Source organism: Pteropus alecto, unplaced genomic scaffold (genome assembly GCF_000325575.1).
Source record: "Pteropus alecto unplaced genomic scaffold, ASM32557v1 scaffold48, whole genome shotgun sequence".
NCBI lineage: Eukaryota > Metazoa > Chordata > Mammalia > Chiroptera > Pteropodidae > Pteropus > Pteropus alecto.
Genome location: NW_006442110.1, coordinates 2,326,983 through 2,341,705, shown reverse-complemented (window position 1 = coordinate 2,341,705; position 14,723 = coordinate 2,326,983). Strand labels below are relative to the sequence as shown.

The following is a 14,723-nucleotide window of genomic DNA, read 5'->3' as shown; positions in this document are numbered from 1 at the left end:
GGCGCGGGCCCCAGGCAGGAGCAGCCGGGCGGGCCCAGCCCTGGCCCCTAACCCTCTCCAGGATGCTGGGGCTGAGGGACCCCAGCTTCCCGCACCGGGGAATCACGCCAGGAACTAATAGGGAAACGCGCAGGCATTTCGAAACTTTGGGAGCTTCCTCCTGTATGGGCGGAGAAGAGCCAGCATTGCAGGGGAATCGCAAGCGTATGTAGATTTACCGTTTTTACACCTCTACTGGACCCAGTGACTGTTACTTTTAGTACCTTAAACCCGGGGAAAACGCGGTGTGTGTTGGGGAGGGGGGATGATAGATAAAGAACAAATAGAAAGACTCGAGAAAAATTTCATTTCATTTTAAAAAAAGGAGAGAAAAATCCCTCCGTTTGCCCCCAAACCTCTTTGGGAACCCTGGGTCTCCGCCTCCTGCCCTGGGGCCTACTCCATACAAGCACCCTGCTTAGGCGCCCTTTGGGGAGCCTTCGGAAGCCCGCTGTGCCACGCCCTGTCTTCGTTTCCATAGCAGCCACCAACTGGGATCCCGTTGCTTTGGCTCCCACCTGGGCTTGCACAAGAGTAAATCCATCCCTAATTCAGCCCCAGGACATTCTGAAGAAACCACTGAATCTAGGACCCATTTCCTCATTTGTAATCCAAGAGGCTTACTCTGGAACCACAGTTAATAACTGAATGTAAAGTAAAATGTGTCTGTGCAGTTTAAGTTTTATTTTCTACCCTTTCTGCATTTGTCATTCGTCTTACAGTCTTTGCCCCACAAACCCCCTGACTCTTCCGTTTGCATTGGCCATTAGCTATTTATAAGATCACGACTTACCAGTATTTTATAATCCTAAATATAACGGTCTGACAGACCCCCGATGAGCTCCTAGTGTAAACCAAAATTAATTTTAGACTGTAATAAAGAATAAAAGGCATCTATTTGAGCAAAAAGTAGCTGCAGCCCTGGAGACAGACTCAGGCAGCACCCCAAATCGTATTCCACCAATAGTGAAAATTTCCACCCAGGGTCTCAATTAGGTCTATTCCATGTAAGTGAGGTATCAAAATTGTGCTGTTCTGATTGGACAGGGCAGGTCTCAATCTGCTGGCGGAAAGCAAAACCAGGGTGTCCCCAGACAGCGTAAACTAGGGGGCATAGTTTGGGGAGAATTCAGGGTGGGGTTCTTCCAAGTACACAGAGTATTCAGGGGCCTGTCAGCAAATGGCCACTAGACTCTTTATAAAATGTGGGCCCTCCGTTGGCCATGGGGAGTCCATTGCAGCCTTTATATTCCTTCTCAGGGTTCACATCAGAAGAATCTTTCTTCTAGAGATCCACACCAGGTATCTTGTTAATGCCTTCAGCACTCATTTGCAAATTGTGCTGGGTTGGGTTAATTCCACAAGGGTTTCCGCAGTGAACAATGCCAAGTATTGATGTGATCTGTTACCTTAAAGTGACACTTCTTAACCTTGCCCCAAACTCTAGGGTGTACCTCACTTGGAGAAGGTATCAGTTTTGAAAGTGGACCCACCCAGATTTATAAAGCTTAGGAGGGAAAGTATTAGCAGAGGGAGACCAGAAATATAACCAAGTCCCCTTTTCTCCGTGAAGCCATCCCTAATTCAGACAATACTGAGCTCCCTAGTCTGTGAATTCCTGTCCATTCTAAATGTGGTGATCACCTCTGTGCAAAGGCCCTGCCTTCAAAAAGCATCACATCCTGTGGTCTGTCTCGTCCATCTCTCCTTGTCTGTCACTCACTTCCCACTGCAGCTGTGCCCAGTCAGGTCTTCATTGGATCTTGGTCTCATTCAAAAACCTCCTAACATATCCCCCACCTCACCCCCAAAAAGTAACTCTTATTAGGTTAATACTGTCAAATCCTAGCTAGAACCAGGTCACCCTTTTGCTCAAAACTCTCAGCTCCCCATCACTAACTCAGTAAAACCCAAACCCTTTAGCCTGACTCCAACCATTTCATAGCACGTCCATGCCTCCCCTTCTCACACCCACCCTCCAGCCAGATCGAATCGATTAGCGTTTATTTGTATATGCCCCAGCGACTCCTACTTTGGCCCTGTCACTCCATCTAGATTGTCCTCTTCCCAAGCTTAAAGATGCAGTTCAAAAGTCACCTCTCGTAAAGCCTTCCCCACCATCCCACAACTAAATGTTAATTGTTCTCTCAATTCTTAGACCTTCAACCTCTTAACACAAATAGTTTTCTACCTTTCATTAGATTCCCGCAGTCTGTAAGCCCAAGAGCGAGATCTCTGATTTCACCTCGTGTCCCTCTGTAGACTTGGCACAGAGGCCACTCATACTAGTGAGCCAGCAAACTCTGAGACTGTGCTAGAACCGTGCTGGTCTAGGGAAGGGCTGTGCAAACGTGCAGTCCAGGAAGAGCATGAATTTTGATAGAACATAAATTCAGCGAGGGCAGAGAGCTTTGTTTTTTACACCGCTCATGTATCCCGAGTACTTAAAACAATGCCCGGCTAATAGGTGCTCCCTATGGATTTATTTAATAAAAGAAATGGATGAGGGACTCCTTCACAGAAGGGGGTTATAAACAGCGAAAAAAATAAACAGGACGTGGCTCACTGAGGGCGGTCCGGGGACAGAACGCAGGAGCTGCCTGTGCAGGTCGGGAAGCGTGGTGTAAGCGCCTCGTCACAGGACGCCCAGCGAGGCAGCAGCTTAGATCATTTAGACGGAGTGAAAGGTGCAGACACTCGGAGCAGGTCTGGTTGTGGATCTCTCGAGTTCTACACTAAAAAGCTTGTTGTTTGTCAGTAGCCGGTCAAATGCACTGCAAGGCTTTGAGGCAAGCCTGTCCAATTTGTGTTTCTGTAAAGATGTGGTTAGGTTAGGTTATTGGGTTCAGGTGGGTGACAGTTAGGACCTTACCTGTAGGAACAGAGAAGATAAGACAGATTAGTCACCGATGTTTGACATTTATTCTTCCCTGGGTGTTGATTTAAATCTGTCGAATGTGATCGGCGCTGTTCTTTGGTTCCACTTCCTGGTTCCACTTCCTGTTTTCTTCTCAACGCCTAGCAGAGCAAGCTTTCAATGAACAGGTGAAACAGGCAAGAGGCTGAGTTTTTGTACCACTCAAGATAGTGCCTCCGTATGCAGAGAATGACCTGGAGATCTTGTTAAAATGCAGACCCTGAGTCAGTGGGTCTGGGTCTGCATTGCTATCAAGCTCCCAGGGAACGTCAGTGCTGCTGGGGCAGAGACCACACTTTGGGTAACAAGGACTTAGACTTTAACCCGTGCACCAGGTACTTAACTGTGGGCACCCAGAAGCAACAGAGCCCGTGGTCAAGTGTGTGAGCTCTGAAGCAATACGGCCTGGTTCGTGTCCACCTCTGCCTGCTACTTCACCTCTTACATCTCTTCCCATATCGCATGTGTAAAATGGGGTCATAATCATACTCACCCCACAGGGTCGTGTGAGGATTACGTCTGTTTCTATGCGAAGAACATAAAACAATAACTAGCACACGAGTGCTCAGTAAATATTAGCCACAATTACACCAGTCCAACTGCTTAATACAATTATTTCCCAGCCTCAGGGAGAACTTAACAATGCAAGGCAAAGGCTGGTCCAGTTAAAACCCTCAGCGAAGACCTGGGAGGGGAGAGTAATCGAGGATGGGGCACGGGGGTATCTGTAATGCAACAGCTGGGATCTAAGGAGACGACCTAGCTTTCCTACACATGGTGAGCGCCTCGCACGAGCCTGCCATGACAGCTTCCCTCCGCGTTGTTTCTACGCCAAGATAATCCCGCACCTTTTTCTCCCCATATCCCACTCACTCCTCCCACGGGCAACTGTGACACCTTGAATGTGTAACTTCTCGTTTCTCTGGTTTTGTGTATATGCATTTTAATTTACGCAAACGGTAACGTTACAGATCTCGACTTCTTACTTTCCACTCAGCATTGTACAAGACCAACCCATGTGGTACACGAATATCTAGGCCAGTGTCCCTAACTGCTGCGCAGTGTCCCAGCACCCACCATATTTCACCTGCCTTCTCTGCCTCCCACCTTCCCACAACCGGCGCCCAGAAGGTCCGCAGCTCTTGACCACCACAAATAGGGTCCCACACACGCCCCTTCCTCATCGTCCAAGGTTTAAGTCGGGCCTCTATTATTGCTCCAGGTGAGGCACCTCCTCCACCTTGGCCCCAGGAAAGTATTCTTAACAAATGGAGAAAAACATCCAACATGAGCGCTTTCTTTTGCTAGTAGCAAATTTTATTCTAGGCAACTGCAAGTCATCAAAGGGGACCAGGAGCCCACTCCCATCTCCCTGAACCACAGTGGGACAGGTATTTGACACTCCTGAGACAAGCGCCTCTGTGCCTTTTCCTCCATCGTCTCTGGAACAGCCAACCCCAGAACTAAATTAGAAGGTGTGTCATCAAGAACAACTGGTATGAGAGGAGCAAACTCAAAGGACCGCTAGGACAAGCTGGGCGAGCTTAGTAACGAAGGCAGTGTCCACCCTGTGGGGCCATGGAACCGGCTGGGAGGGCGGAGCCCAGCTGTGGGGAAGCCCAGGCTCTGGACACCCCGTGTTAGCAGATCTGGACGCTCAGCTCCTATACCGGATTCTCCATTCTCAGCACGGGCTTTGGGGTCCGCCCCTACTGCTCGCTTCCACTGGGTCCTTCTGACTCAGGGAGCCCCATCTGAGCCCCATCAAGGACTCTCACAAGAGCGGGCCGCCCTATGCCCTGACCACTGGCCTAACGAAGCCTGGGTGGGCAGAAGAGCCCTGGAATGACTCCCTCCTGGAGGGCAGGCCCGGGCCCCATGTTAGGAACGACTTCTGCAGCTCTGGGAATTTAAAAAACAAGTGTCAGATTGTATTTTTAGAAAATCAACTAAAACCTAATTCCAAAAAAGGTTCTTCAGGGTGAGCAGTTCATTTAAATTATTTCTTCTATTTGTTATGAACAGAGACTACAGAAGAGGCGGAAACAGAGGGTCATGTTTCCGAGCCTCTTCCACACGCCTGCTCACTCCTTTGGCCTAGCTCCAGCCCGTGGGAAGCCCTGAAACGCCAGGTCAGGCCCTCGGACTAGCCACCGGCCCTGCGGGGTCCGAGAGCCAACCGTGGACTGCGGGCATCAGTGCAGCTGGGAAACACAGAGAACCGAAGGTGCTGAGGCCACGGGAAGGCAGCAGCAGGGCGGACAGCAGGGGAGGCCTGGCCCAGAGCCGCCGGCTGCCTGGGCGCACACGGTTCTAAGGATGGCCTCCGGGGTCCACCTGCTGCCTGGGCAAGGGAAGGGACTCCGTGACTCCCCCCAGGAAGCAGTCGGTCCCTGACTCTGCACAGTGTCTCCTTGGGGGACTACTGCCAGCCCCCTTCCCCCCCCGGACAGGCGAGGGGCTGGCACCCTTAAAGCAGGCCATTGGGCCTTCCGGGCTCCAGGGCCAGCCCGCCCCGCTCCCGCTGGTGGATCTTCTGGTGCTGCAGGAGGTGCTGCTTCTGGACGAAGCTCTTCTCACACTCAGTGCAGCTGTAGGGCCGCTCGCCCGTGTGGATGCGCTGGTGTCGCACCAGGTCAGATGGGTGGCTGAAGCTCTTGCCACAGTAACCGCAGATGAGGGAACTCCGGCTTTTCCTCCAGGGGATGTGGCCGGGCAGGGCGACCAGGCTGTTGGGTGAGAACCTCTCCTGGACACGGTGGCCACCACTGGGCCCCTCCTGCAAGTGACAACGCTGGTGGGTGACCAGGCTCAGCCTGCAGCTGAAGCTCCTCATGCACACCTCACACTGATGCAGCTTTGCCTTCTTGTTCTGGGGCTTCAGCCGCGGCCTGGGCCGAAGGCTCTCCTCTGGCTCCGAGGCTGCGGCAGGCTCCCATGCCGAGTGGCTCCGCAGGTGTGTGGCCAGCTGCTGCTTATAGCGGAAGCTGATCTCGCACTCAGCACACTCATAGGGGTCAGAAGTGTCCCTTTTCAGCTTCAGGCCCTGCCCGCATTCCTGAGCTGGGTGCACCTGCCTGTTAGGTTTCTGCTTTGGGGGGCAGCCCAGAGTTCTGCCGCTGCCAGGGTCTCCACTGCCTTCAACGGGCTCCTCTAGGTTAGTGTCCCCAGGACCTGGTTCCAAGAGGATAGAGCTGCCCTGACTGTCCCAGAGCTCAGCCTGCTCTGGGCTCAGGAAAGCCTGCTCTTCGGCCATGCTCGAGAACGCTCCAGGGAGACCCACAGGGCCTTGCTGCGGGTGCTGCGTCTCCTGCTTGATCATAACCCCTTCTGCTGCCAAAACAAACACACCGACAAAGATCACATTCTAACACCTCTGCTTTCTTCAGAGCTAAACAAACATCTCTGAATTTCAGAAGGGCTCAAATCAAAGTATCCTAGGAATCGAGGGACTTAGGGCAAGCTGTAGGATGAGACTGACTGGGTTTGAAGACCTGAACAACTAAACCTATAGTCAGACATGTTGGCTGGAAAGCTGAATATATTATCTTATAGAACAATTTTATATATGACAGTTTTCCAAGCTTGTCCACAAATTTGTATTCAATCTCTGTAAAAAAAATGGTTAGATGTACAGTAACTATACTAATTTAGTTAGTAGAGTGTTAACAAAAGTCAAAGATTAAAAAAACAAAACTTACAGCTTATGTATCCAGCTCTCTCCTTCATGCGTATTCTTTTCAAATTAGCTCGCTTACAAATGCTTTTTCTGCCTCTCACCCAGTCAGCTTCACTCCTGAAGCTGTGACCGACCCCGTTCTCAATCCCCAGTGGGTTTTGACTAAAGCCTACTGTGTCCTCTAGCCTGTAGGGCATGAAGAAGTCTGACGTGCCATGAATCACAAGGACTCCACACAGCGGAAATGAGTGAAGACACACAGGTAACAGGTGAACTACTGATAATCACAAAGGCGTCTAGAATAAGTAAGTGCCACATGAGGTCAGTGATAATCGCTGTTTGGCAGTGGAAAAGCTCGCTCTAGGCTGCAGGGAGTGGAGAGGGGTTGGAATATTCTGAAGCCACTCACCTGGGTGGACACCACCGGGGCCTTCCTCCTCCAAGTCGCCCAGCATCTCCGTACCCAGCTCTGCCTCTCCTTCTGGCTGGCCAAGGACCTCTAGGTTGGAAATGGCACAGTGTGAGCCCAGGGGAGAGTAAAACCTCACCGTGCACTAGTCATTTGTTGATGGACGAGGTGGCCAGTGTCAAGGAGTTGATATTAAACTTCAAAATATTCAAAGTACTATTCTTGTTACTTTCCGCCAGCAGTTTGGGAGGATGAGAGAATTACGGCTATTTCGAACGATCCACTCGGCTGACCGCTGCCTTCGGTGCCCTGAATCACTGTGGCTCGGGCCGTCCAGCGCGGGGCGCACCACGTGTCCCCCGGCACCACCACTTCCTCGCACGTACGTGGTTTCAAGTATTACTTTCTTTCTAAGTTCATCTGTGCTAAAGCACTGCGAGCTAACGCGGGCATCACCATCCCCACCGTGACAGACAAGGAAAGAGCCACTAGCAGAACACGTGACGCAGCCAAAGTCATGCAGTCACCTCCGTGACCCATTTGCTACTTTCCTCCCCCTCCACTCTGCTCCAGTGGCACTGGCCTTGTTGACAATCCTACACGGTCCTAGGTCATAAAAGATTTTCCTTACCAAACAAAATATATTTATAATGTAATAGCTAATATTTTGCATAAAAAATGTGTATCTACTAAGCAGCATTTCTAACCACAAAACATAAAGAGTGTTGACACCACCACTGGCTGTAATTCCAGCCAGATGCCCAGGAAAATCCTTGGCTAGCCTGTGCTGCCGGTCTCAGCCCAGGGAACAAGAGATTTCTCATCCAATGGTGGCTGTAAGCATCAGAAACAGCGCGAGGCCCTCTAGCCAAGTTACAGTCTAATGCATGGGCGGCATCGGTCAATAAATACATGACCACAGAGAAGAAAGGCACGACACTGTGACCTTTCCAAAAGCCTCTGCAGCTGGGACCTGGAGACCCCCACTTCTCCACCTGCCACAGGCCGACTGAGGGCCCAAAGCCAAGCAGACCCAGGCGTGGTCCTGAACGGCAGGTGTCCACGAGAGCTCCAGGGAGGCGGCCGGCACTCACTCAGAGAGACCAGAGTCTCGTAGTTGCTCTTCATCACGTTCCTGTAGAGCTCCTTCTGCCAGTCCTCCAGATTCTCCCACTCCTGCTCTGAAAAACAGACTCCATCATTTTCAAGTGACCGGGACGCCTGAAATCACAAATGTCACACAGTGAGTCCTCCAGCAGCCCTGAAGGATAAGCCGGCACGTTAGAAACTGAAGTAAAAGGCCTACCTTGGGGGCCTCCGCCGTGCTGCCCGGGGGCAGCCGCAGGACCCAGAAGTTCCTGTTCCTCAGCAGGTTCTCCATGTTCTCCAGCCGCCTCTGCAGCAGCCCGTACTCCTGCAGCAGCGTCCCCAGCACGGCCCACTTGCCCTCCAGCTGGTTCCCGAACTCCAGGGTCGTCTTCTCGCAGTCGGCCAGCTTCTTCTCGGCCGTCCCCGTCCGCCCCTCCAGGCTCTGCAGCCGAGCGGCCTGGGACTCCATCTTCTTCTCCACGGCCTGAATGGCGGCCACCACGGTCCAGAGTGAGATCTCTGTAGTCTGCAAATAGGAGCTTTTCTCTGTCGCTTGGGGGGGCAGTGTGGAAGCAGCCAGAGGTGTGGAGCGGCGCTTCCTCCTGTGCTGAAGAACCAGACACAGGGTCAGTTGGTCAGTGTCATGTCCAGACATCGAGTAAAGAAAACAATAGATCTGGTGGGGCCGAGAGTACTGAGAGCTGATCCTTGGTCTCTACTTTTTTTTAATTTAAAAAGTATGTTCTTTTGTATTCTGATGCTGCAAATTATACACATATGTTGTAATAAAAAAATACTGAAAAAAAGAAAGGAGGAAGGAAGGGTTATGTAAAGTACCACCATCTAGAAATAAGCAGTAAGAATCTTGGTGAATTTCCTATAAGTTTTTCTCATCTTTTAACTTCTTTTTCAACAAAATTGAAATCATATTGTACATATGCTTGGTTACTTGCATTTCACACACAGCATATTCTCTAAGACCTTCCTGTGTCAGTGTTCATTTTTTAAAACAATTTCTTTCTATTTGATATGCTGGGCTATTTGTAACATTTTGCTATGATAAACGATATAATTTATATCCACTCTTGACTCCACATTCCTGCCAGACCTCATAGTTGATCTTGTCACTCTTGCCAAAAACCTTTCAGCAGCTCCTTACAATAAAGACCAAATTCCTCAGCAGGCCCTACAAGACTCAACTCATTCGTCTTTGCATTGTAGCCAGTATAAGTGAATAACACCTACTAAATTCTTAATAAACATTCACCGAAATGATCTAAGTCCTCTGACGTTTCTCTTATACTTTTCATTTTTATGGTCTGTCCCTGACAGTGGCTAAAGCTCAAAAGGACTAAAACCAATGCTTGGGATGTGTTCCCGAAGCTGTCCCCTTGCCCCCACTGTCCCACTGCGTGTTCACAATTCAGTCCTAACACCCAAGGCTTCATATCCTTTTAAATGGTGCACTTCAATCAGGGCTGCTTCTCTCACCACAGTGAGGATACAGAGACCAAGACACTGAGAAGGAACATGGCTACTGGTCATTCGAAGTTCCCCTCCAGTGAACAACCTGCTGAAGTCTCATCCATTTATCTTTTAGATTATCTGACTTTTCCTCACTGTCTCAAAAGATTTCTCTGTAAATTCTGGATACTAATCTTTATCGGCTGTGCTACAAGAATCTTCTCCTTCTTTGTACCTCACTTTTTTACTCTTTATTATCATTTGACAAAAAGTCCTTAACTTTAATGTCGTTGTGTTTTATCAGTATTAATGCTTTTATGGTTTGAATTTTCATGTCTGGTGTAAAAAAAAATTTATATCCCACAATATTGTCTTCTAAATACTTTACAGTTTTGGCTTTCACATTTACATATTTACCTCGACCCAGAACTGATCTGTGTACGGTGCAAGGCTCAATTTTCATACAGGAAATCAAAAGATCTAATACTATATAATGAAAAATCCATCATTTGCCCACTGACTTGCAATGCTATCTCTATCATAAATCAAGTTTTCTTACCTATCAGTCTGTTTCTGGCATCTCTATTCTGTTCTATGGGTCAGTTTTTCCATCGCTTTACCAATATTACAGTCTTGATGACCACAGCTTTTTGATGATTACTGATAACTGGTGAGACAAGTCCCACTTCCTTGTTTCACAGGAATATACTGACTGTTTGGGGACTGTTTATATTCTCTACAAACTTGAAAGTTTTCACAAAAATATCTTTAAAGATTTTCTCTGGAACTGCATCAAATCCACAGATAAATTTGAGAAGCAATATCTTTAGGATAAGCTGTTTCAATCCATACACATAGTTCACCCTCCTTTTTAAAGGCATCTTTAATATCTTCCAATATTTAACCATATTCCCAAGGTATCTGTTCCAATCATCAGTTGCTGTATAATAAATGATCCCCAAATTTGGCAGATTAAGACAATACCATCTATGTTGCTTGTGAACCTGCAATTAAATGAAAGTCTAGCAGGGACGGGACAGTTTGCCTCTGGCCAGTCCACATCAAATGGAGTGAACCATGGGCAGACAGACACTGGAATCTCCCGAGGCTCCAAGCCACACAGGAAAGGCAAACAGAGATGCTCTGTCCAATAGCCCTATGTAAGGTCCCCGTCCACAGCCAGCATCGACCGCCAGAACACACTCGTTTCTAATGGTTTTTTTGGCCTTCTTTTTTCTTCATTAATCTCTCTATACATAAAAATTATATATATGGGATAAGATGTATGGGGAAAAAATCATATCCTATATATGTGTTGTCCAATATTACAGCGACTAGAAACGTGGCTATTTAAATTAAAATTAAATTTAAAAATTCAGTTCCTCAGTCATACTAACTACATTTCAAGTGCTCAATAGCCACGTATAACTGTGGCCCCTATACTGAGTAGTGCATATTTGAGATAATATTTCCATCATCTCAGAAAGATCTATTGGATGTACTACACCCTTACTAATTTTCTCTGCTTGATAAAACACTAACGCTATGTTAAAATCTTCTATTATGAGAGTGAATTTCCTTGTGGTTCTATCAATTTTTATTTTATATATTTTGAGGCTCTATAATTAGGTGCATTTAAGATTAGAAACGTCATATCAAGCTGGTAAATTGAGTCTTTTACCATTATAAAAGTAGTAGCAGCTGTCTATCTCTAGCAATATTAATATAGTTAAGCCAATTTTCTTTTAATCAGTATTAACCTAGCATATATTTTCATATCCTTTTATAGTCAACCATTTCTACAGCTTTATCTTTTAGTTGTATTTCTTATAAACCATATAGTTGGATTCATCCCATCTTGCAATCTCTGCCTTTTAATTATAACATTTAGTCTACTTACATTTATTGTAATTGTTGATGTATGTTTACCTATTTTTATCTTTTCTGCTACATATCTCATCTTTATCTTCTCTTGCCTTTAGATGATTTTTTCTTATTCTATAATTACCCTTTTAATTTGTAAGTTACACAGCCAATTTCTAGTCTTTCAGCAACTATCCTAGAAATCACAGGAAGCACAATTACAAAGACCTTTAAACATCTGAATTCTGATCATCTTTTCCTAACTTTTACATCAGCGCTGCCGTATATTTTCATTCTGCTTTTGTTTTTAACCCAAGAGATTATTATTGCTTTATTCGGTCAATATTTGTTTAGATTTATCCATTTTCATGGATGACACTTTCATGTCAGACTTTCCATTTAGTTGGGTTTTTTTTTTTTGCCTTCTCTGCATTTGGGATAATTTTCCTTTTACCTGAAATATATCCTTTGGAACTTCCTTTAATGACAGCACATTGGTAGCAAACTGTCAGTGTTAATTTGTCTGAAAATATCTTTATTTTACCCATGTTTTTGAGAGATACTTTTGCTGACTATAAAAATGTGGGATCATAGTTATTTTCTTTCAGTCCATTGATGATATTATTCTAGCGCTGTGTAGCTTCCACTGTTGCTGTTGTGAAGCTGGGCCCTAGTCTTACAGTAGTTCATTTGAAGGTAATCTGTCTGGCTGCTTTTAAGAATTCTCTCTGCCTTGTATTCGGCACTTTCACTATCGTGTCTAGGGAGATTTCTTTTTGTTTATCCTGATGGGATCTACTGAGTTTCTACATATTAATATCTGCATCAGTTCTACAATGTTCTCAGCCATTAGCTATTTATCAAATACGGCCTACAGTGCCACATTTGTGTTTAGAGTGTTTGTGCCTAGAGTGTTTGAGTGTGTTTTCCTTCTGGAATACCAATGTTTTTCGTCTGCAATTTCAGTATCTGAAATCTCTGAAGGTCTAATTTCATTATCCATTATTTTTTACTGGCTTTTCCTCATAGTTTTTCATTGCTTGTTTGGTAATTTTCAAATTCTGAATTAATTTTTCTTATAATTTTATCTATGAAATTTGAAGTCTGAGTTAAATGGAGACTCCTCCAGAGAGACTTGTGTTTATTTTTTATAAAGAACTAATTCTGGGCTTGAGTATTCTTGGACCATCCAGGTCATATGAATTCAGGCAATAAGGCCACTTGAGGGTCACCATGAATTCTCAAGGGGCACCTTGCATTCATCTCTCAGCACCAAGGTCTGACACATGTAATTTTCTCTACAATCACCTGGGTGTAAGAACCTACTTTCATATCACCCTGAATGTTGTGCTTTGAAGTCTCAGCTTTATGGGGTTGAGGTTGGAGCTTCTTAGATTCCCCACCTTAGGCTCTGAGTTTCATTTTCTATCTTCTCGGCCCCTTAAGGTCATAAACACCACAGATGAATGTTCAGCAAAAGCCCTCAAAGTTGGCTTCGGAACCCTGCTTACCTCTTAAGAGCTCCTTCTTTCATTCAGTTTTTGGGCTTCAAGCAGTCTTTACTAACATACACATCAAAAATATTTGTGTTTTTTCCCCCAGTATTTTCGGTCATTTTCATCAGGGTGCCTACCTAGCCATACTATCGAATGAGAGGTACAGAATCCTCATCTGAAGAGATTATGTCTGAGAGTGGAAATATGCTCAAGAACAACTTAAATACATTCTATAACGACAGATCCATAAGTTACTTAAAGTGTAGTCTGAGATTTTAGCAGTTCTTTAAGGCTTTCTTTTAACAAGATCTGTTGATGACAGGTAGGTAGGAAACTGCACTGACAAGTCAGGAAGAAGTATTCTGGAAGCCGGGAACTTGTCCGCCTGCCCCACTTTACTATTAATTTGGTCTTGAGGAAAAACCAAGTCTTTGAGTGGATCGCCTTAATTTAGCGAGGTCAGATGAGGTAAATACTGTAAATATTTGTGTCTTGTCTTTGCAATTCAATTGTAACTCCCTTGACAGCAAACACTGTGTTCTCTAAGTCTTCCAACCCTTCCCCCTCTTAGTTCTTACCCACTTCCTACAAGAATCAAATACAGTGCATCTTGCTCATGGTAAAGTTTTCACCACAGGATCTCCTTGGCTCTCAATTCTCACAAGATCTCATATGATTCTGAAAGTGTTTCTAGACCAAAAAATGCTGCATTAAAAAACAGTTAAATTCCATCTGCCTTTTCCATAGCACATCTTCTTCTATTATCAAATTAACCACTACTCTGGAATAAAATGAGAATGTCAGAGCTGGCAGAAGCCTCCCAGATCATCTAGCAACTAGTCCAACAATTTACAGCTAAGGAAACAGAGGCCCAGAACTGGACGGCTGAGAGCTGAGTTACAGCTGAAGTCGTTTCCCGACTCCGTGCCCAGGATTTTGCTCACTCCAAGCTCTGTGTTCTGACATCCCAGAATGGGGGTGGTTGGGGGAGGGGCGGGGGAAAGAGATCGGACAGCTTATCACAAAAACAACAACAAAAACCCCTGCAACTACATCCGTGAGGTAACGCCTGTCCCCAAGGAGAGGAAGCCCAGCCTGACTTTAACCTGTGGCTGCAACCCCAGGACAGAGTCCGTAGTGGGAGAATGGGGCAGAGGAACAAGCGAAACACATCAGGCCGAGAACGAGCTGGTCGCGGAGAGACAATGAGTCCAGGGTTCCTCGGAGCACCGGACGAGCTCACTGCCAGTGATGGGGACCCAGAGTTTCCAATCCGCGCCACCTCCTCAGCCTGGAAACGGGCTCTCTATTGGCACGACGGAGAAAACGTGTGGGGACAGTCAGAAATCTAAGAACATGCAACAAGCCTGAGAAGTTTCCCAGCCAAGGCGCGTGACGCGGGGGCTCTGGTCCGACGCGGAAGAAACCGGCCAGGGGGAGGGCAGAGCCCCGGGGTCGCGGGGGGAGGGCGGTCTTCACCCGCGCGGGCGGCAACCCGGGGGACACAGAGCCCCGCCCCGGCCAGGGGCTCCGCCATCCCGAACGCGCCCCCGAGTCGTGCCAGGAGGACTCTTACCCGAGTAGGCGCCGACTCCGCCATGGCTGCCAGTCGCCCCTTAACAGCCGGACCCCACTTGATACCCCTCGGGCTGCGTGCGGGTCCCCTGGGCACCTTGGGCCCCTCCTCGAAGCGACCACCAGCGCCGTGTTGACACAAGGTGCATTGTGGGAGTGCGGCCCTCCGAAGCCAAGACGGGCTCCAGCCGC

The 14,723-nt window shown here is 47.1% G+C and overlaps 2 protein-coding genes across 3 annotated transcripts in view; both read right to left on the bottom strand.

The window, feature by feature from the left end:
- The window catches only part of ZNF783 (zinc finger family member 783), a 28,248-nt gene extending 13,808 nt beyond the window's left edge, over nt 1-14,440 (bottom strand). The window contains exon 1 of the mRNA XM_025038992.1: nt 14,436-14,440. The gene's annotated coding sequence lies outside the window, so the exon portion shown is untranslated. The remainder of the gene's footprint in view (nt 1-14,435) is intronic.
- Nucleotides 4,252-14,704, bottom strand: ZNF212 (zinc finger protein 212). 2 transcript variants are annotated; one of them, XM_006920650.3, is made up of 5 exons: nt 14,533-14,704; nt 8,351-8,740; nt 8,139-8,265; nt 7,045-7,134; nt 4,252-6,289 (listed from the first exon to the last, which is right to left on the bottom strand). In XM_006920650.3, exons 1-5 carry the CDS (start codon nt 14,554-14,556, stop codon nt 5,427-5,429), a joined length of 1,494 nt encoding a protein of 497 aa, XP_006920712.1. In that variant the 5' UTR covers nt 14,557-14,704; the 3' UTR covers nt 4,252-5,426. The 2 variants fall into 2 exon arrangements, with proteins under 2 accessions (XP_006920712.1, XP_024894764.1); XM_025038996.1 differs by having other exon boundaries at nt 4,252-6,286.
- Nucleotides 14,705-14,723: the final 19 nt, after the last annotated feature.

Bases quoted from the DNA above. Each gene is read 5' to 3' on its own strand.
- ZNF212 (XM_006920650.3), bottom strand. From the start codon at position 14,556: ATGGCGGAGTCGGCGCCTACTCGG. The intron at 8,266-8,350 runs GTAGGCCTTTTA...TTGTGATTTCAG, and splicing joins GCACGGCGGAGGCCCCCAAG to GCGTCCCGGTCACTTGAAAA. The intron at 6,290-7,044 runs GTGAGTGGCTTC...TTGTTTTGGCAG, and splicing joins CCCCGGTGGTGTCCACCCAG to CAGAAGGGGTTATGATCAAG.